The sequence below is a fragment of the Amblyomma americanum genome, chromosome 4 (assembly GCF_052857255.1).
Source record: "Amblyomma americanum isolate KBUSLIRL-KWMA chromosome 4, ASM5285725v1, whole genome shotgun sequence".
Taxonomy (NCBI): domain Eukaryota; kingdom Metazoa; phylum Arthropoda; class Arachnida; order Ixodida; family Ixodidae; genus Amblyomma; species Amblyomma americanum.
In genome coordinates, this window is record NC_135500.1 from 154586575 (window position 1) to 154609923 (window position 23349).

At 46.4% G+C, this 23349-nt stretch overlaps 1 protein-coding gene across 36 annotated transcripts in view; it reads right to left on the bottom strand.

The window, feature by feature from the left end:
* The window catches only part of LOC144128544 (uncharacterized), an 80154-nt gene that overhangs the window by 50019 nt on the left and 6786 nt on the right, over positions 1 to 23349 (bottom strand). For 11 of the 36 annotated variants that reach the window (XM_077662011.1, XM_077662003.1, XM_077662013.1 and 8 more), the window contains exons 2-4: positions 13278 to 13488; positions 11633 to 11735; positions 2227 to 2385 (exon numbers count right to left, since the gene is read on the bottom strand). In XM_077662011.1, coding sequence (XP_077518137.1) covers positions 2227 to 2385; positions 11633 to 11735; positions 13278 to 13432 — 417 coding nt within the window. In that variant the 5' untranslated portion in view covers positions 13433 to 13488. Of the gene's footprint in view, positions 1 to 2155; positions 2386 to 11632; positions 11736 to 13277; positions 13489 to 23349 lie in introns of all 36 variants that reach the window. The other 25 variants (XM_077662028.1, XM_077662022.1, XM_077662024.1 and 22 more) reach the window with 5 other exon arrangements.

Here is a 23349-nt window from a genome sequence, read left to right on the forward strand (position 1 = left end):
CCATCGACCACCAGACACGTTATGCCGAAACCGCGACCCTCCCTGCTGCTAAGGCGCCACACGTTGCATTTTTCGTCTTACATCACTTCAGTCTTCACCATGGAGCACTACGGGAACTGCTGAGCGACTGGGGTCGCATCTTTCTGTATGAGGTTGTGGAATCTCTTCTAAAACAAAGCAAGATAACTCACTGTACCACGACGGCCTACCATCCGCAGACTAAAGGCTTGAGGCAACTGGTTGAACTGCATCATGGCCAACATGCTGTCCATATGCATGTCTTCAGACCATTCCATATAGGACATGATCCTACCCTTCATCACCTATGCCTACAACATCACCACACAGACCACCACTGGCTTCACCATTTCTTCTCTACGGGCGAGAACCTTCCTATCCGCTTGATACTGTACTCCTTTACTGGCCTTATAAGTGTGAGTGCACAACCATTAAAAAAGCTTCCAAGCATGCCGAGGAATGCCATCAGCTCGCTCGGTCGTTCGCATCCAGCGAGCAGCGACAAAAAATTCCGCTTCAACACCACCCACACTCCTGACAGTTGTCTATCTAGCTCTCTCATCTGGCTTTGCAAGTCATGCAGCTGGCCTCTCTTCAAAAATTTTTCCTAAATATCACAGTTCCTAACGCATCGTAGAACGCATTTCCCCAGTAACCTACACTGTTGATACCATGACACCCGTGACAGATCTATGAAGATGTAACCACGAAGACTGTACATGTGTGCCGCCTGAAGCCGTACCATGACCTGTGTGTGTTGTGTCCCTGACTTGCCAGGATGTCTTTGCCTTCAGCCAGGGGTGATAATAAAGAGGAAGATAGTCTGCAGCGGCAGCCGCAACGCCAGCGCACAATCATTGTGTAGGCTGTCGGAGCTCTAACTGCCATTTCTGCTAGCACTCCTCAGGCTGTTTCTCTTGGGGAAATCCGTTACAACTGTATAAAAGCTTGAAGCTCATTTTATTTTTTCCACAGTTTCTTGGATCGGAAACCCAACCACTCATGCCGAAAAAGCTGCAGAACATACTTAACTACTCACCGGGCAGATCTAGTATTCCCTGGTGGAAATTGTCATAAAATGTTTAAAGTAAAATGAATAACACGAAAGTTGAATTCGCCCTGCTCTACTCGTGAAACTTTTCCCTTCGAACGACAGCACAGAAGGCAACGAATGTATAATGCACATACAGTATGTCCTTTTTGCTTTTCAGCATAAAGAGCCAGGGGAAGAAAAGCGAATGAAATACAACCTTTATATCCTACCATGCCTGTTTCTTTCGCGTTCAGTTTCCTGAAGAACCAGGGGAAACAGTCCATAACACTAGATTTGCATGTGCAGTAAATGGCATTGTATGTGAAGATGCACTCAGTGGATTTAACGGCAGTAATACTCCATGACAACTTTTTCTGGCAATGGAGTGAAAGCTACAGAGCCGAAACACACACCCCTCATCCTACGCAGCGGAATACAGTTCGTACTTCCAGTTATTAGCTTTTTCTTAAAATGTAGTATGCTGGCAATATTTGTTATTTAAAGCATTTTTTTTTTTACAGTTTTTTAGACAGCTGTTAATATTAAACTCTGTCAAACAAAAAACAGTTTTCTGGATTACAATAAAATAGCTTAACTAGGCACAGACTATTTGCAAGAAGGTTCTACAGATAGCGTCAGCTGCTCCAGCGAGGCAGTGAGGTACCGTGGAGAGAGCAATACGCCAGGCAGCCGGGCGCACCGTCGTGCAGCCAAGCTACCATATATATGCAGGTAAGAGCTGAAATTTTAAAATTTGTACAAAACCAGAATTTTGCGATTCAATTTTCAGAAAATAGTCTAAGGAAACTACTTCATTTTTCCCATACAGTCTGACGCTATATCTTCCACCAAGGCACCTAACTGGCACATACATGAATGCGGCCCTTGCCCACATATACACGGCATTTGGCAGAATGACACAGTTACGGATGATCCATCCTTGTAGCCTTCCCTTCATTGTCAAGAAAAGCTGTCACTAAGTACAGCCGGGTGCATCCCATTAGGGGTGCACAAAGCATTCCAGTGCACAGCCGCAAGATGGGTGCCTGCAGAAACGATGCGCCCCACCGTGTGCTGCAGAGGGGGCCCCCAAAGAGTACTTACACACACAGGCGCAGAGCCAGTCCCGCAGACCAGCAGCGGCAGCAGTGGCAGAGAGGAGGACACAGACTTGCCTTGCTTATGGCTGGCACGAGCATGGGCATCTCTGGCGAGCGGGGACCCCAGCGCTTGGCAGCACTGCGCACAGACCGGCGCTCCGGCGAGGGTTCCAGGCAGGGCATCTGCCAGTCGTCTTCCCGGCCAGCACCACCTGCCATGGCGGCACCGCTCTCCTGGGTGCCCCACACGCACAACACGCACACGGTGGAGGAACGACAACCCCCATGCCAACAGGCACCCACCCCCTTACCCTGACCACCACCACCGCCATGCACCGCTACCACACACCACCGTGCATGCACACACACATGTAGGAGCCCTCACCACTCATGCTTCTCCCCTCTCATTCAAGTTCAAGGTATACAGCAGAGACAAGAAGAGTGAATCCCTGTTCCTCAAAGCACTCCACCTCAGACTGTGTTGCATCAGTGAAAGCCAGTGCCTGCCTCCTTAAGTCAGCACATAAAATGCGTAAGGGAACTCTACTCAAATTTTGACGGTAACAGTTAAACAGTTAGGTTGATGACATTTAGGACTATACACTGGCCAGTCAGATCAATTTTGTTCAACCCAATATATTGCACCCATTATGTGCAGACTCATTTTAACTCTTTTGCTACCGCGCCAAAGGCTACCGGTCATATATGACCACTGTATTGAACCTGCCGCCAAAAATTCATGGACAAGCTGCGCCATCTAGTTTGCTTCTATAACACCATCTCTTTGGTTTCTGTTTTGTTAATTTCATTTTCTAACGTGAGGAGGCGACATGAAAAATGAAACTGACCGGACGTAGTCCACCAGTCAGCGATCATGGCATCTAAACTTTTTGGCGCGTGCGCCTCAAAAGCGAAAAGCTGCACTGAGCACTTTTCTTGGTTCTTATGCTGTCTTATTTTTTTTTTAGAGCAGCAGAAGTGAGTTGACAACCATGCAGAATGCTCGAATTTCGGTTGTGATAAAGAGACTGTCTCACATGCCTGGGAAACCAGCGCATGCTCGCAGGCATTTCATTTTACTGTTCATATTATATTTTATGTAGTGCACTTGATTTATAAATGATGAGAGTGGTTTTACTTGATGCAACATACTGGCAAGATATTACACCAAATGCGCCAGCAGAATTTAGATTATATGACGTCAAGGAAGGCCACGCCCCCTTTTCACCCATTGAACTCATTTGCCATCTATTAAAAAAAATGTAGCAAAGAAGGATTTACAAGCTCTGCTATATAAAAAAAAAAAAACAAGAGAACTCAGGACAAGTGTAATGTGCAGCACATCTCATATCTACCTCCACTTCATATCCTCATGCGACTGCTTTCTCTAGTGGCACGGCAGTCATATTCCCTACTTTAAAATTTAAGGCCACAGAAAGTGCAGTACACTATGTATGCAGATGAAAATAGCAAGAATGGTAGCTAAGAACTTGTCTAACATTTTACATAGTTAAATTTTTTTGCAATCAAATTCTAACTCAGTGCAGCGGCTTATTTTGTGCTTTACTTGTATTCTTTTTTTTTGTTACCAGCATATTTAATCAATAGATTTTCGAAAAGTTTTGCACACACAACTCTGCCGCTTTTTTCGTTCAGAAGTGTACCCAATAAGCTACAGCTTGATGCATTACAATGCACAGTGCATTTGGCACTTCTTGAAGTAAATTTTATTTCAAAATTGGTCATTTTTTCAAGGTCGTGATAGAGTTAAAGATGAGCTGTGACATGACCCTAAGTGGACTTCAGCTGAACATAAAAGAGGATCTAGAAACTTGGTTGAAGATTGAAAAGCAACTAGGAAAGTGTGGCACTCTTGGAACCTCACAGATGTAGATAGAAAAGTTCCTGTTGCAGAATATCCCGCTCATAAGAATATTTCAACGATGGTTCAAGAAGAGAAAAATAGTTCAAAAGTGATGAACTTGGTCCTAGTGACATAATGCCATTCTTATAATAAGTACCGTAAAAACCGGACTATAGGTCGGACCGGAATATAGGTCGACCCCCCAGCTAACCAATTCTAAAAATGAAAAAAATCTTTTTCAATAGAAAAAGTACCGAAAGACACCCTTACCTTGAAACAAATGCGACTTGACAGGTTGCACAATTGCGGCAGTATTTATTTTCATATAAATGTTGCTCGTATGTACACCCGGGCAATTTTTTAACAGCATCGCGCGCCCATCGATCCGCGTTTGTTTCTCGCACATAGAAGTATGGTGCCGTAAAGCAAAGTCCTTCTTCTTCATGAATCGCCGCCCCCAGGATAACAAGCCCTTGAATATCGCCCTCTTGAGTCTAGAGGCACGCGCGATCTCTACCGCTTTCACGCGGATGCATTCGGCAGTCACAGGCAGTGATCTTGCACGGAGCGCAACCTTCCCTTCCAAATTTTGGATACGCTGCAGTCCGCCCACGAAATGATGTTTTCTTTTGCTTGCTGCAAGTTGTAATACCCAGCTTCTGCCTCCGCCAGTACTGAATGCTCTTTTCGAATGTTCCAAATTCGCGCTGTGCCGCCAGGTTGCCGTGAGCTTCCGCGTACTCAATCACGTTTTTCTTGAAGGCGATGGTTAATTGCCGTTGGCTTCCGCTGATTTTGAAACAAAATGTGAAAAAGCAGCCTTTAACCAAAATAGCTTTGCAACAACGGAAACGCAAAATGGCGATGGTGATGGAGGCTGTTGACTTCAGCCACCCATTGTTGCAAGACTTCTGTAGTTTTCCCACCAATGACTGGTATATAAGATAGGGGTCGACTTTTCGCCATGTTTTTTTGAAAAAAAGTTCAACCTACATTCCGGTTTTTACGGTGTGCAGATATATACAGAATTTGCCCCATGACCCTAAGATTCTTCGCTTTGTTCCAAACTACGTGAAGCCATTCTCAAGAAACACTGTGACGGTGGGCGCGGAGGAGACCTAGATAGAAATGACGACAAATGTAGCACTCATAGCACAAGGACAAAATGAATAGAATACCACACGCACTAACTTTCAACTCAGTTTTCAAGCTGAAAGTTAGCACATGTGGTGTCCCCCCTCATTTCATCCCTGCGATACGAGTGCTATACGAGCGCCCAAACAGCTACCCTTTCTAAAGAGAAAGCTAGTTCTGCAGAAAATGAACTTGTGTAACAGGAGCTCTTATTAACTCAGTCACATCAAAATAGGGATAGAACAGTAAATAATGAAAGCACGGAACTCTGCTCACAAAAATATCCCTCACATTACAAACACTGCTCTACAGTAAGTGTTGTCTTCAACTGTGCTCACTTTTTAATTTGATGAGGGCAGCCTGTGTTGGTTGACACAAAGCACTACGACGTCAGTGACCTTAGTAATGTCGCTACTAGGCCTGTGCGAATATTCGAAATTTATTTGATCGAACAGTGAAGTATTCAATATTCAAATTCTTGAAGTATTCGTCTCGAGCGAATAACATTTCTGGAGCTCTTACTTCGTGCAGTTTCGGTCCAGCACACCTCCTCCGGGATGGCACCGCAGCATGTGCGCAACCAAAGTCCCGACATGCACTGCATTCCTGCCCTGCCGTGCGTATGCCAGAGCCGGTGTGTGCCAGAGCCGGAGTGCATGCTCACGGCAACAAATGCGAGTAGGCAGAAGCGTGGCGCCCAGATCTGTGCCTGCCAGGTGTCTGCAGCCACGCAACCCAGTGTTACGTGCTGTAACCGGCACAGTGATGTGCACCAGTAGAGAGATTTAGCATAGCGCAATTCGCTTCCGTGCACCGCCAGTGTGCACGCTGACTGTTCCCGACGGGGAAGGCACACGAACAGCTGGTCACCTTGTGGCATCCTTAGTGCAATCTGCGCGTGCTGTGGATCCCTGCGGACGCGGATCACGAGAGCGGCCACGGATTGCGATACACCAAATCTCTCTTACCAGAGGGTGCGCGGCTCCCCCGACTTCCACGGCATGAGTCTAAGCTGAATGAAATTCGCAAATCAAGCGCGACAGTGAGAGCACGAGGCACATGGGAGATAAGTGCCCCTTTTACAACGCCTGACGCAGAGTGGTGTTGGGTGCTTGGTGCATGACGCGTACGCCTAGTAGGTGTTCATGGAGTCTTCACTTAAACAATAGCTATGCAACGACGCAATCGTAATTAAGACTAGCAGTCGGGGGTCTCAGTTAGGCCTCGCACCACACAAATATGCTGGGTCCGTATGTAGGTCGATTGCCCCAATTTCCGATGGCCATTTTTATTGGATGTCAACATAGTTTCAAAGACTTGTTTGAAAGCGTCAATGCACTTTCCCTTTTGCATGTAATGGCCTTGTGTGTTCGAAAAATACATGGCTTTGAAAATTACTGTTGTGCTGTTCAACCTTTCCAGTCTGCCTCGAAGTATCAAAATAATCACTTTGAAATTATTCGAAAGAAATAACTATTCACTTCGAACCAAAAACCCACTATTCACACGTCTAGTCACTACCCTTTTTATGAAAGTTGTCATCGAAAACAGCTTCCAATCATCAAAGCTGTGTTCATTCGCTTCAACACACAAAGTCACCATCAGAGGTGCACAAAAGCCACAAGCCTTAGGTAAGGCTTGGATGGTTCAGTGCAGCATACACCACACAACCAGAGTCAAAAGGCTCTACAAGGGCTCTTTTAGCATACAACTGAGAGGTCGATATGCTCAAGAGTGTGAGAGCACCTCATTTTGTTTACAGTTTTGCTTCCCTCAGCTTGAGATTCAATGCGAGGATTAAAAAGTTTACTTGTTTTTAAACAGAAGGCAGAGGAATTTGTGCTCCATTCAGACTGCGATAACTATCTTTTGTGCTTAGAACTCATGGTGGAAGCAACTCTCTCCTACAAGAACTGAAGCTGTTCCTATATGCCCACGCTGTTAGTTGGTTTATGGTCAACACGCCCTGGCATTTGATCGTCAACAGGCTCTGCCTCTTGCACAATAGCATATAGCATGAAGAGTTTGTGGTCTGCAAGTAGTTAACATATGGGCAGTTTGCAGCACTACTAATACAGCAGAACCCCACTGTCAAGTTTTTCATAGGACCACTACAAGAAAATGTACTAACTGGGGAACATATTACCCAGATATACAGGATGAAAAAGTTGTATACTGCTCTTTTTTTTTTTCCCCCCGGTAAGCGTGCCATGCTTCCCTGGAATTTGCAAGGCTTTGTGGCTCTCACGATTGTTCCACATGATTGTTCCGCACATGCAGAATGCCCTAAGTGCCCTGCGATGGCTATCCATCTGCCTGAGCAACTAACTCTCGGTGAAAGGGGAGCAGCGGCGAGGAGAGAGCACATGCACAGCGGGCAAAGTTACAGCACGCGTGCACCTCTGTGTTGTTCTCATGGTGGCTTCTTTATCCTCTTCAGGCACTGTATCCACATTTGCGGACAGCAACCTGAACATTATCAAATTCCTTGTATGCAAGGCACATGTCCTCTAATGAGACCCGAAAAGTCGTGTCGAAACACATGCGAAATGAACGCAGAAAATCATTTTTGAAATGGACAGTGCCAGGCTTTAGGCAGCTCTGATAGGAGGATTCCACTGTGCCTGCATGTGCCCTTTTGCTTACCGTGCATGCATGAGTGCCTTAAAGTGCCTAAAATGCCTTGATTTCTTCACATAATGGTTTCACATGACAGTAATCATTCAAAAGAAGTATAAATGAGACCATGAAAGCAGTTTAAAGTTGCAATTTTAATATATGAGGAATTTTCCCCCTGTTGTATAATAAATAGCACCCAAAGGGGTTAATCCTATACAATTGTTGTGTACAGTTGAACCTCGTTATAACGAACACTGATACAGCGAATTATCGGTTATAGCGAACTAAATTCGAACTTTGGTTGGTCATGCTTCATTTTTACGACATTTATTCTTTTATAACGAAACCGAAAACGCGAGATGCACCGCAATATCAGCTGTAACGAAGAAATATTAGGTTTACGCGAGGCTCAAAACGCTAAAGGTAGCATAAAAAAGGAAAATAAATATTGGGAGCCAATTCACAGGCACACTTTTTCTTTTATCGTTTGAAAAGGTTGCAGAATGTTTGGCGGCCTGGCACATAAATTGTGCGTTTGACTGGTCACGCCACCTATGAACAGAGCGCAAAAACTAACTCTGAAAGTTATGACGACAAAGGGCCGAAGGGCGGCGCCACTTGTCAAGCGGTGAAGGCAAGCGCAGCAACACTGGCAATTGCCAGGCGGTGGTGGCGAGCAGCGAGCCGGCATTGCGTAGAGAGCTTGCCTTGAGGTATCGTCGCAGTGCAGCGCCGGGTCGAAATGGCAACGAAGCGGAAGGCGGTCTCATTCGAGACAAAACTGCAAATATTGAGAGCTGTGGACAGTGGCCGCAAGAAAAAGGATGTTGCTACGGAGTTCAGTGTTCCCCCAAGTACCTTATCTACCATTTTGGCCGCAAGAAAGAAGATTGAGGGCAACACCGAGGACGCTATAAAAGCTGACCGTAAACGAGTTAGGCCTTGCCATCACCCGGACGTGGAAGCGGCTTTGCTTTCCTGGTTTAAAGACATGAGGGCACGAAACGTGCCAGTATCGGGAGCACTTCTTCAAACGAAGGCCGTCAGCCTGGCCTGCGCACTAGGGCATGACGATTTCCATGCAAGCAGCGGTTGGCTGCAACGTTTTAAAGACAGACACGAGATCGCGTGCCACACGTTGTCTGGCGAAGGGGCTGCTGTCGACATGGAGACATGTGAAAAGTGGCTAGAGAACTTTCGGCCTCTGCTCCAGGAATACGACGAGCGCAACGTGTACAACGTTGACGAAACCGGCGTGTTTTTCAAGTTGTTGCCAGAGCGGTCACTGGCCGTAAAGAACGATACCTGCCATGGAGGAAAAAAGAACAAAGACCGGGTGACGGTTGTCATTGCCGTGAACATGGATGGCTCAGACAAAAGACGACTCACTGTCATCGGCAAGTCTGCACGTCCGAGGTGCCTGAAAGGCGTCCGTAATTTGCAGGTTGCATACTTGTCTAACAAAAAAGCCTGGATGACGTCCAAGCTTTTCGAAGACTGGCTCAGAGATTTCGACGAGGACATGGAGAGGCAGCACAGGAAGGTCCTGTTGCTCTTGGACAACTGTTCGGCGCACAAAGTCTCGATCGTGCTGAAGGCAGTTCGTTTGACGTTTCTGCCACCAAACGCAACTTCTGCTTTGCAACCGTTGGACAAGGGCATTATCCGTTCGCTCAAGTGCAATTACCGGAAGCGTTTGGTGATGCAACTGGTCTTCGATATCGATCGACGCAGATCAACAACTATCAACATCAAGACGACGCTTGAAATGTTGTATGGATCATGGAATGAGGTGAGGCAGTCAACAATAAGGAACTGTTTCGCAGATGCCGGTTTTGTTTTGCCTGCCGCCGAAGACGAAGTTCAGCCTGATGAAAACCTGGTAGAGCTGGACAAAACTTGGGATCGACTGGCAATCCCAGGCATCGCATTTGACGATTTTGTTTCGGCCGATGATAACTTGGCCGTGGCGCCTGAGCTGACGGATCAAGAAATTGTGGATCGCGTCGTGGTACCCGAGGATAACAGCAGCAGCGATAGCGAAGGTGGCAGCGAACAAGATGAAGCACCAATAAGCAGTGCGGACGCCGCGGACATGGCCAGGAGGTTGAAAGGCTATTTGGAAAAACTGCCGACGACCAAAACTGCTCAAGTAGAAAAGGCCCTCTTGTGCATGGACACAGTGGAAAACTTTATTCTGCTCAGTGCTGTGAAAAGCCACCAGACGAAGATCACATCTTTCTTCAAATAAACGAACGCAGACCTGTTTTGTCGAGCTTCGTTGTTTTGTAATTTGACTTTCCCATACTACGCTCCTTGTTTTATATTCCACAAACCACGAGGAGACAGGTAAGGATTACCTCGTTTATAGTGGGTTCGAAGCCCAGAATAATGCATTTTAGTATTTAGAATATTCGCGCGAGACAAACTGCGGATTTGTCAGAGCCGATATTTATATATACTGTTACAACGAATATCGGATATAACGAACTAATTTACGGTCCCTATGCTACTTCGTTATAACGAGGTTCGACTGTATTAGAAACTAGAAATTGCGTCTCTCAAGTGCAGTAGAAAAGAAAAAAGTGGACAACCAAAATCCTCGAAGCCAACCCACACAACTGCATCTTGTACATCGCAGCTCAAGCACCGTCTCGCATAGTTTCATTTATGCGCACTTGTGTTCACACTGCCCGCAAGCCTGCGAGGCGCCTGAGTTACGCAGTCTGCAGGAATCCACCAAACACTGCAGCAGTCACATGCCAGTGTTGTGTGCAGTGTCTGGCTTTGGCTGGTGTAGCATTGTAATGTGGCCTAGCACTGCCATGCATCGCCATGTTTAACATGTGCTAAACATAAGCTGCAGAAACCCTGGCACAGGGCCAAGCACTATAGTGCGAGGTGGCATTTGTGATGTAGCATGCAGGAACACTGCTACAATCACGATGCAACAGCAGAGTTTGTATTGCATGGTTTTCTATGGGAGCTACAGCGGAGCTGGCTCACAAAAACATAGCAGCAGGAAAAATGCGGCACCCGGAAACGCAATAGGGGTGGGGGGTTCTACTCTAATTGCATAGGTTAAAAGGTTTATTTTCAATACAAACAGTGTCACACTAGGAACACTACCTAAGTCCCTTCTATTGAATGAGCATGCATAGAAGTGCGAACCCTAAACATACTTCAGTTATGTTACACAAGAAATTTATTACACATGCACTGTGATTCGAGCAATAAAAAGATACCCTAAACATACTTCAGATGTTCTGTCAGACAAGAAATTTATCACATATGCGAGTGTGTGCACTGCAATTCCAGCAATATGAAGATCCTGAAGGATTCCACACCTCCAGGTAGTATCATAACAGCCAAGGTCTGAAACCCACACTAGTATTTGAATTCAGATGTTACTTGAAGCAAATGACTTTACAAGCTCTTTTTGTGATATCCTGAGCCTCTGAATGGGTTTAAAGTGGTCGTTGCTTGTCCCCACAGCCTTCTGTAGGTGGTGGCGGTGGTGGTGCTAGTGTACAGGTGGGATTAGCCTTACAGTGGCCTGTCAGCAATTGCTCCACCTGCCCTGCTTCTGTACTGCTGATACATATTGGGTGAATGCCAACTTGCCAAATTAGATTGTACCAAGTCTATTCCGGTCTAATGAATTACAAAATTTTCCCCCAGAGAATCATAAATCAGAATAAATCAGTGATTTCCTGTCAAAAGGCTCACACAGGCTAACAGTGAGTGCAAAGTGAGCAGTCACATAAGGGCTGCCTATGGCAACTACAGTGTCGTCCACAGCTTGACAGCATGTCAAAAGCAGGCCACCCTGCAATGCAGCTGGGCGCATTAAGAGGCACTCACCTTAGCCTGTGAGCCAGGACTTGAGTGCTTTGTGACCAATCCAGTCATTCCTTGCTGATCACTCTCGGCACAACCATCAGCACCAGCAGACAGGCTGTGCGAGCTGTTGAGGGGCCAAGTACACAATATAGAAAGACATGGCAGAGACAGTGAAGCCGCAGTATTACATCAGAACAAAAACTGCTCCAGCTGCTGCCATAAGGGGCATCGAACTGGGCTTTCGGGGTTTGTTTCAAGGTGTCACAGCTTGAAGAGTTCGGCTAGCACATGAGCCATGTGCAACATCACTTCTTGTAAACATATGTTCCAAAACAGTAAATTTATACCATCTGTACATGCATGTCCTGCTCAGATGGTTCCCAATGTGCTGCCAAGTGATCACCACATGCATGACGTCATATGCAGTGCCAGGCACTCAGCACGCTCCTCCAGTCTCATCAAACAAAAAGGCCTCGGCCACAGCCTTCCTCCTGTAACTTTTGTTGCAGCTAATTTCTCACTTGCAGCACATTCCACAGATTAATCCAGAGCAAGTGAAAGCACAAGTTCATTTACTGATTTCATGCAAGAATGCACCACCCCCTAGCGCATTCAGAGCACGAGCAAAATATGCTGCTCCAGAACAGCCACTCAAATTTGCCCTTAGATGGTCCTGATACTATACATGGTACTCATCTGTCCAGAGGTTTCAAACCCCTACACATGGCTATGCTGTGATCCTGCCACCAAACACCATCAGTGCCCTTCCACTCCTGCACAAACAATGGAGCCACAGCTCTTGGTCAGGGCATATAGCACTTATACAATGTGAGTGCCTACAAGAAATGCCATGTTGTGACTGATTTTCCGACTGCATTCCTTATTGCGCAGCCTCCAACACTGCAGGCCGAGCAATGGTAACTCGTGATCTTGGAGGCATGCCGCTTTTGAAATAACCACTTGTTTATCTGAATTCTTCACAGCGATGGTCAAGGTACCATGAAATTGTTGAAGTTGCATAAAGTGTGTGGCCTTTGACCGAACAGTTACCTTTCTTGCTACCGAGTGCAAATATCTTTCAAAGCATACTTTAATCATTCATTTCATTTATTCATTCTTCAAATACGCATGAACGAAGATTACATGAGGAGTGGGTGCCTCCAGAGAGAGATAAGTCCAATGCAGTCGGGAAATGCAGACCATTTAATAGAACAAGTTTTTTGCATGTGTTGTGCTTTCAACTTGAGAGGGTGGCTTATGCAAGTGCGTGAGATCCAGGCTTTCTGAAATGCTCCACACATGCCCTTTAGTTTGTGTATGCAACATGTGCTCGTTTGCCACGACCTGCAATGTACACCCGCTCGACGGTGGCAGACACTGAACGATAAAAGCCACAGACAAGCTGCCAACAACTGATGAAGATGGTATTCCCAGAAGCTTGAGTGCGTATTTACCTTGCGTTACAGCATTTAATGCGACCAGCAACAATGTGTGGCCAGAGTCGACTTAATGAAGTGGTCAGTGGGCTAGCATGCTGAAGGTCACGATAAGCGCAATTACCTTCTATCAGAAAAACACCAAAACAGGCTGATACTCAACAGTTACCGCAACACAGATACATGATTCTCTGCCATACAAACAGTGCATTTCTGGCACACAGACTCACCCAAGGTTCTGGTGCAACGAGACGGCTGAAGAACTGAAGCCCGTTGGGAGCCTAAACAAATCCAAGCAGCTGGACTCTACGTATTTCCACGAGAACCAGCCAGAGCCGCATGGGAAGTTGCTGTCCAGAGGCGGGCACACCAGCGCTGGCTGCATCGCCCAGCCCCTCCTGGGCGCCTTCTCCTACTCCGCAGCTGTCGCTGGCCTGCACACTGTCACAATGCTGGCACTGACGCAAACTGTCACACGACTGCAAAATCAACTTCCAAATATTTCATTATTATAGTGCAGTAGAACATTTCTTTCCCCCTTTGTTTTTTCACAGAAAGCTCGTTCTTTAACGAAGAAACTTACTGTTCAGTTGTGTACTTTGTGCAAATATGGTTGCATTTGTGACACCCGGATATCGCCAAGTGGGTCAGCAGGGTGCGGTGTGGAGTGGGAAAACTTTATTTCATCAAAAGCGCGTGTAGATGGTTCCATGCTAGATGGCCATCAGTCCTCGAGTGAAAGCAACCTGGGCAGCCCACACCTCGGCCCGGGCCTGGAAAGCTGGGTCTGAGCTGGCCAACACAACCTCCCACTGCTCAAGAGAAGGATATTGCAGTACAGCCACATGGGGCGGCTCTTTCTTGCATTCCCACAGGATATAATATGTCGCCGGGCCCCTACACCATTTACATTCCGGCTACCTCTTCCGGATATATTTTGCTGAGTATATAAGGATTTAGGAAAGATCTCGTTTGGAAGTCTTCTCCAAACACCCTCCTGCTCCTTGACTAATGTCTTATCCGGCGGCGGGAAAATCCTTCGGCTCAACTTGTAGTGATTAGTAATGTCATGGAGGGACACCAGCCCACCTCTCGTGAACACCCCCAGAACAGGCGACACACCTGCTTGGTTGACGAAACCTCGAGCTTTTGCGTGAGCCACATTGTTCCCCTTGTTTACGGAGTGCGCCAGTACCCATACCACATCAATCTCTCTAAGACCTACACATCTGACTCGGCTCAGAAAACCAAGACACAGCAGCCAATATTCTGCCCCTTGCGAAACTGTAGATGGCCGTTTTCGAGTCACTGAAAATCAGATCAGCCTTTGGTGACACAACCAGCGTATATATGTTTTTTTCATTATTTTCGCACTTCTGGCTCTATTATTAAAACAACTTTCTAATACAGAAAACTCCAAGCCAAGCCTCATATGATAAGGGTGTTGTTATTCAGAAACAATACGCATGGTACCACCTTTGAACCACAAAACTCTCACAAAATTCACAAAAGTCACAAAATTATTATTGTGCATAGTGTGGGAAATCAGCCTGGGTCAGGAGCAGCTCAATGTCAAGTTCCCACTAAACTATTCCCCAAGAGTCTTATTTTGGCAAAATCTGCACGTCAGACCTCCTATAAAGGTAACCTCCTAATCTAGACCCACCTCAAAAAGCGACTTATACTCCCTTTAAGTCAGAAATACCTCCAACATCACAAATGGCATCAGAGCGCTACAGCATAAAGAACTAGACTTCTTGAAGTAACACCTATTTGGTTGCTAGGGTGAAAACCAGCTGCCTTAACAGAACGTTTATGATAAAGTGGCATGCGGTGCAGCCTTCACAGTGTCTGGCATATACATAAGTGTCTCACAGTTATTCTTGGCAGTACACACTGGTGCAGCACCTTCAAAGGGTGGCACAACCATTTTCAATATACAAGATTATCTATAACATAAGTGATTTTTAAATTACACCATTTTAACCAAACCTTGTGCATGTAAGATGGCACACAAGCAAACTTAGTGCTAACAACTGTATGCAGCCACTGCACTGTAAGCTTTGCATGTCATGCCACCAACCATGCTACGCTTACACTAAACAAATTGCAAAATGGAAAACAGTGACCAGTTTCCTTTAGGAAATGCTCAGAAAAAAAAAATATTTTCCAAAAGCAAGAAAGAGCATCGCCTTTCTTCCTTAATGTTAGGGCCACAAGAAATTTTTTATTAAGAAAATTTCTAAATGCAACATCTTTTGAGACATTTAAGTCTTGGAAAACAAATACCTTCCAATGATTTTTCCTTTCTTCTGGTATCCCGTCACTCCGACAGGCAACTAGTTTTCTCTTTTGTGGGTTACATGTGCATTACATACAATACCCAAGTCTTGATTTTAATTACCATAAGAACATATTAACTGCAACCAAAGCAGTCCAAATGGGTGGACAATAAGGATCATGGGCATTAATAGCATCTCAAAATGGGTTAGTTGATTATTGGGTTGGGTTAGTTGATGGTCTTGCATAGTTGGGTTTTTGGAAACTTCAACACAATAATAGTAAAATGGTGCAGAACGCCAATGCACTATGGATGTCAATACTACAGAGACTAGATAGCAGGTGAATGCCAACTTTTTTTACATACTTCTTTGCTATATAGTAGTAGTAGTGGTTTATTAAAATAATAATAAAAAGGAGGGATAAGATTTTTGCTAGATGCCATCGATACTGGAACACCTAAGCTGAGGCAGCGGAAATAAAGGAAACCAGGCAGAATGGAGAAATGAAATTAAAGAGGTGAGGGGACAGGAAGAGAGGATACGGGGAGAGGTAATACACACAAACTATTTACACACACACGCACAGCACTATGTTGACTACAACTGGAGTGGGGCGTCCAGTTGTTAATCGTCCAAGGTAGCACTCTCCGAGCATTCGGTCACGTCACGTAACTTCGCTACATCCTTTTGAGTTTTTAGGGGCTAAGAAGCTTTCCCTTGACAGTGGCTTCAAAAGCCAGTTTGACTTTTGATTTTCAACCAATTAGAATTTCAAAAAATAATGACTGCTCTTAGCAATAGAGCACCTGCCATTACTTTGCAAAGCTGCTGATGTGATCAGGATTTCTTGCAAGAGTCACTAATAGGTGAGTTTATCGAGGCCCACCGACAGACACAATACATACGTCTCGCGAGAACTACCACCGGAAAGCACATCCTACGCACCCTCGGTATCAGGTTACCAGCCACGGATCCCACACAGCTCCAGGTCCCCCACCAATTCACCATGAACTACTTATTAAACCTCTCCCCAAAAATATGCACCCCACCTACCACGAACCCCAGCGCAGAGCTCGCACACGGGCGGAACCGTATGCCGTACGGGTGGATGCCGCATGCACAGGCGAGGATGCGGTTGTAGCCATCACGAACCCCTCCCTACAACCAATTGCCACCCTTCACATATCCAACACTGCCACTTCGGAGGAGGCTGAAGAGGCCGCCATTGCCCTAGCCATCACGCGCATGGAGGCCCGGTATATACTATCGGACTCTAAAACTGCCATACTAAATTTTGCTCGCGGGAGAGTTCACGTCCCTGCATTTCGCATACTGAACTCCCTCGCTGCACACCTACCCTGCTACATGGAGCTCATATGGGTGCCTGCCCACTCCGGGAATCCCGGAAACAAAGCTGCCAACACCTTAGCCCGAGGTTCTCTCAACCGGGCACCGGCGGCCTCGATCTTGGGTTCTCACGGGAGCGCATGCATTCATTCAGTAAACTGACGCAGGCCTGCAAAGCCGAGCGTCGGCTCTACCCCCCACCCCGTCTCTCCCTCGAGAATTGTCACCAGACATTTTGGAGGCAGCTCCAAACAAGCACCTTACCCTTCCCTTATATACGCTCATGCTATCACCAAGTCCACACAAACCCCTCCTGTACCCTCTGCCACCAACTCAAAGCCACTCTCGATCATATCCTTTTCCTCGGCCCAGCGGATCAGTATAGGGTGAACCACATTTATTTGACGTCCCGGTAGCCGCGGCTGGTGAGCCGGCGGAGCGGGATGTTGACGCTGCTGGCCTGGTCGGTTGCTGAAAGTGTTCTGGACTGCGTGAGCCAGGTCACGCTCCGAGCTTCGTCTTCATCAGCGCCGCAGGCGATACCAGCGCCGCTACAGATGCTCCCCCCCAGCGCGATGCGCGATAAAGGAAAAAAAAAAAACGAAGAGAGTTATGTACAAGTCCCGTAAAGAGCCTGGAGATATGGGCGAGCACAAAATGTCCACGGGGAAGCGAAAGTCGATGATCCGAGTGGGGCGCCGGCATTGGGTTCAGGCCTCGGGAGGTCGGACAAGGCTGAAGGGCGGTGGCCGAGGAAGGGCCACGGGGCAGTAGGATGAAATAATAATATGGGTGTCCCAGTATCCCAGTAGGCACAGGCGAGCGGCACACTGCTCACGTGAGGAATAGTGCGCTGGGAGGTGACCCATAAAGAATCACTGTTGAAAGCCGAAGTGTCTCGGTGGCAGGAGGTTTTGGGAGACGGGAAGGAGACACTGTTATGCGCAAACGTTTCAGGTGAAAGGGGCAGCGCTGAGCTGGACTGAAGCACAGAGCACGGATGATGGGAAGCAGAGCTCGGATGAAGTCGAAGCGTCTAGGCTTGCAGAAGGCCAGAGTGCTGAACTGTGCCACTGCGGCCGCTCAGGTGTCCAAGCGCAGGGAAAGCGGATGTGGTACCGAGGGCAGAAGGGCGCTGTGTGTCGAGCTCACAAGGGGACTGTGCAGTAGCATGTGCACCGGAATGCACAACACAGGTCGGTGGGACAACTGAGGACGACACAGCGCTCTTGGCATCGGCCGGGCGCCAGTGCCCGCCAGTGGCATGATCGGTGCCCGGGGGTTCAGAGGCGTGGAATGAAACGGAAGAGTCCGAGTCGACGCTGGGACGCACGGGACGTGGGGCATCCCTGGAGGCAGTGGTAGAGGCGCTTGAAGGAGCGAGTGGAGCAAGCTTGGGAGAGACCACGGTGTAGGATGAGGCAGGTGATTGGGAAGGGTGGCAAGAGACCGACGCGTGCTCGCGTGGCACTTGCCGAACCATGGGTGGAAGCTCATTTGGTGGTGGCAATAGTCGACACACCGGTGTGGGGAGCGGCTCCAGTGCATAAACTGGAGGAGGGAAAACCGAAGTAGCTCGGGTCGAGAATGCGGCCAGGGGCGGTGGTTCGAGTGGCGCCGCAGTTTCTGAGTCCGGAACAGGAGCGCAGAGAGTCGGCGGGAGCTCTAAGCCAAAATACGCCGTCAGGCCCTTCTTGAAGTCTGCGTATATGTCGGCGCCAGGAGGCGGCAACCGCAGCTGTGCCAGGAGACCAGGTGGGAGTTCGCGGCTGGCGTGCTGATAGCGCAGCAGCTGGCTGGACACGTTGTTGACATGAAAGTGCGAGTCCAACAGCGCCAGCCGCAAAACGGGGTCCCTGGCATAAAACGCGGGCAGGCCGGGCAGCTGAGGAAGGAAGGGGCGCTGATAGGACTGACGGAGCTCAACGGATGCGGTGGTAGGGTGCGTGCATGGCGATGAGAAGCTGCCGAAAGCCTGGTGCGATCAGGGGGCATGCAGCGGCAAGGCCCAATTGGAGGGACAGGACGGGCAGGAGCGATGAGCCGGTGGGAGCGGCGTTGCGTGCGCCGGGGCTGTCGTCCGTTGTCACCAGAATGTGGAGGGTGAACCCCACATTTATTTGACGTCCCAGTAGCCACGGCTGGTGAGCCGGCGGAGCGGGATGTTGACGTTGCTGGCCTGGTCGGTTGCTGAAAGTGTTCTGGACTGCGCGAGCCAGGTCGCGCTCCGAGCTTCGTCTTCATCAGCAACGCAGGCGATACCAGCACCGCTACAGATCCTCCCACCCGGGGCCCGGAGCACCTTGCCACTTGGGAGGCTCGGGAGACCCTACTGCGCTCCGAGGACATGGCCAAGCAAGCCATCGCCACAGGCCGGGCTGCCAGCGTCGTGAGCCTCTGGGACATGAACGTTTGAGTGCAGTGGGGCTGTGCAGGGGCCCAAGGACCTGTGTGTCCTAAACTCCCGTGTCTATTAAAGTTTTCATCACCACCACCACCATCCTCCTCTCGAAACTGTATTGTCTTCCCTACACTTTCAAATTGCAGCAGTGGTATCGCATGGATATTTCATTCATGACAAGTAGTAACAAATGTGCTATAGGAGGCAATATACGAGTATTCACTCTTATTTCACCAAGCCAAGGCCTTTGATACAACCAGCCCCTTGTTTTGCCCATTTGTGACATGAATAAGTGATCCCAACCCACTATGAATGCACAGTCACTTGGAACAATTTTACGCAGGCATCACTTGATATGTACACTTTAGAACAACTTGTTTTAATAGAAATGCTTCAGGGGACACTATATTACCAACAACATTTTCAATGGTATGTGTGAAAAATCCACTGCCACTGTATTCTTTGCTACATCAAAAAAACACGAAAGCCACCAAAGTGCACTCCATGATGTTATAGCTAGAACAGTGTAAATGATTTCCATAACATCCCATCAGCTGCCTCTTTGAGGTCACATATCTTTCACTATTATATTTTTCTATTTAACCCACCTTGTCCACAGCAATTTCATTTTCTCAACATACTCGAGTGTCCAGCCTCACAGTTTGAGACAACCACTACAAAAAAAAAGGAGATTGTGTGTACATCAAAGTTTAACCTTCCTTTATGCCAACAAAAATCATCTCACCACACTTGTACTGATATGCACATCACCTTACATACAGCACAGAGGGCAGGATGCACAGTGGGGCGACATTTCACAGCATGCTGCTCAAACGTAAGGTCTGTTCGAATTGACTGTACTTCCTGCACCAGTTCAAAGAGTGCAGCACTTTCACATTTGTTTTGCAAGTGCAGTGCACTTCCTTATTCATACTGCAAAAGTACCTGCCTAGTGCAGCACAAGTTCTTGGCTGGCTTGCACTCTATATTTAAGTGGGCGTGCAGCTGGAGTGCAGAAAGATGGCGGTGCCCATGCATAGGTAGGAAAAGACATGACCGCAGTCTTAATGAAATGGTGACAGTTCTTCCTTGAACAAAGGAGGTGGGCAGCTGTTCATGGAGCGAGGAACTGTAAACCCGAGCAGTCGAGTTGAGCCCCACAGGCAGCATTCCAGCACATTTTCATAAATGATGTGTAATACACGCAATATATGCAATGGCTTTTTTTTTTTTTCCAGGAATGCGACATTTCCTGGGGTTGGTTCATGGCAACACTTGATCGCGATTTGTTGTTCAGGATGTTAGTGACCACTAATATGGGCGGCACACAGCTGGCTGCCATTTGCTGGCAACACCAAGGCTAGCAAGCAGCCGACCAGGCCTGCATTCAACCCTTCATTTTGGAAGCAGCCAGTGCCAAGCTGCCCCTGAACTGCCTGAACTGGTGCTGCGGGCAGAACTTTATGAAAATGGTATAGCGAGTGCAGCTAAATTGAACAGACCTTTAATCCGGACTCTCATATAAAGTGCTTATGAAACTGACGCGAGACTATCGCTACACTCTGACATCATCTCAAACAAATCTCCCAGATTTTTTGCATTTATGCAACAAAAGGGCCATTAGATGATAAAATCCTGGCAGTTCATTACTTTTATTTGACGTTTTCAATGCCTGGACATAACACAGTAAAAATTTTCTTCATTCAAGCTGTCCTGTCAGCAATACTTTAACAAGATTTCTTGCAGAAATGCTTCAGCCGTCAGTGGGTTAAAAAGCTGTACTCAAAGAATAGAAAATTACCAGGGTGGTTTTGGTCCATAAATCTGGATGTGAACATTTCCTTATCAACAATTAAATTTCATTCACTAGCACAGATAATTTCTTCCGAATTAAAAAACCTCCATTATTTCATGTGCTTTTTCATTTCAGCACAAGTTTAGGAAGTGACAACCTCAATGCACACAGTTACTGTTATTCACACATTCCTTGCACAATATCCCCTCACTTGCCATTACACACTATACAAACAAGTAAAATCAAGTCTGCCACATTCAATACTACAGAGACTACCCCAATTACGTTCACGCCTTTTGGACCTACCCACATATACGAACCACCGTCACCTGGTCCTTGAGCACCTTGAAACAACCATACCTCACTGGCAAAGTCGATCACTCTATTACTTTTGCTTCATTGCCCAAGCCGCAAATAGCACTTCAGAGATTGTCAACGCTGAATTTGGTGCTGCATTAAGGACATTTCTGTTGCCTCTCTGTATTGCAAATTGCTGCTAGCAAGCAGATTTCACCTTCCAAAGCTTTTAATGTCTCGAATAAAATTAATTAGCATCTATTATTTACCAACCTAAGACAAATGAACATGGATTAATGAAAAATTACTAATATGAGCCAGTGGCTCTGTTTTTTTTTTTACGTTGCTCTCAATTCCTGCTAGCCTTTCAGCTCAGCAAGTGCAATATACCTGCTATTTCAAACAGGTACGAACAGCTCGCCCCATTAATTCCACCGTGCTTGCGCCAAGTGCACACAACTGTCCAGCGAGCAATGTGGTGACATCCAAGGTGCATTTGTTGGAAAGGTCTAAGTGTTAATAGTGCATCCTCATAGACCGGATATGGATTTGCTGTGCCACAAGGCTTGGAATGAAGCCTCGTTCCCTTTCGAGTTTACACGAACAACACTGCTCATCCCATAGAACACACATGCATTATTTGTTCCAGAGTAAATGAAGCCTCAAAGAAGAAAAAGCCTTGCTCAACAAAGCATTGCAGTCTCTTCGTAAAATTCAGGACCTTGGTGGTGTACAAGATTCCAGTGTCTCATAGAAAATTACTGTCAGCCAAGGATTATGCCATTCACCCTGAAATCATGGTGACGATGCACAGCTACATCAACACAGCATCATCAAACATGGCCAATGAAGTTATATCAAGAATGTAATGTAATGCTTGTATAGAACGCTAACATCACTTCTGCTAATTACAATGCTGTACACTGTATTTATTACACTGTGCATATTATAACAGCACCTGCAGTGAGTAGCTACTCAGATGTCTTGATATCCACATAACCTGTAACCTAAGTTTTAAATATAACATCGACTATGGCATTTGCAACATATGACGCTTGCTTGTCTGCCTGGCACAATTTTTTAATGTATTCATTTTTGTTAAGTTAACAATGCACAAACTCTTAACTATGTCTAAATTCAAAAAGGCAAGCTTAAGTTAAGAATAAAACCCAATAAATCTGTCATCACTTGACACGGTTCAGATATATGTGCTTTATTTTACCTTATTATAACAAAATAGCATCCCGTTACTTATTATGCTCTGTTACTGGACGATACTGAATAGTGTTGAACATTATTATCCCAGCGGAAAAGTTTTATTTCAAAGCGCAAGTGTGCATCTTTACTACTCCACAGTTAAAGCAGAACTTTTCACTCCGATGAACTACTTTTTATCTCTAGCGATCCATGAAAATCTCCATTTCAACATGCAACACTAATTCATTTTGCAATTCAAACTTTTCCTCACTCATCAGCTGACTGGAATACTGGAATGAGCCTCCACCAGACACCATTAACTGTTACTTGTTTCATGATCATGCAACTACTTAATATACTTGGGCATGTTTACTAGCATAAAATGACATGACTGGACACACACACTTTCAAACTGATGCTGAATAAAACAGGCATTCTCTTTACTTTGTATTTCAACTGTTCCCCCCCCCCCCTTATGTAATGCCCGAAAAGGGCCTTTAAGGGTACAATAAATGAATGAATGAATGAATGCAAGCAATCCATTGTTGCCTGTCTTCAAAGGAAGTAAATTTCTTGGAAGCCTAGTGTGCTAGTGCACACACATTTCTGGTGACGTGCACTTCGACTGTGTGCATTATTGACATATGAGTATCTTTTAAGTCAGTAAAACTAGTTGACAGCTAGAGTGAGCATTATGATTTTCACTCTTTTGTCCATTTTGCCCCAGTATTTGAAATGCTAAGCCCAGTTTTCTGCTTTAAATGCAAATACTTTTGATGTGATGTTTTCCTTAGCCGCTAATGCTGCTCACATGACTTAAGCAACCTTCCACTCTCCCCTGCAATGAAATAGCAATTTAGAGTAATAAAGTTTAACAATAGCTAAGCAATGAAAAGTAATTTTCCTGTTTTCTGAACACTGGTCATCCCAGTTTTTCACTATTTAAATTTACACATGTGCATTATAAAAAGACCATGTTTTCT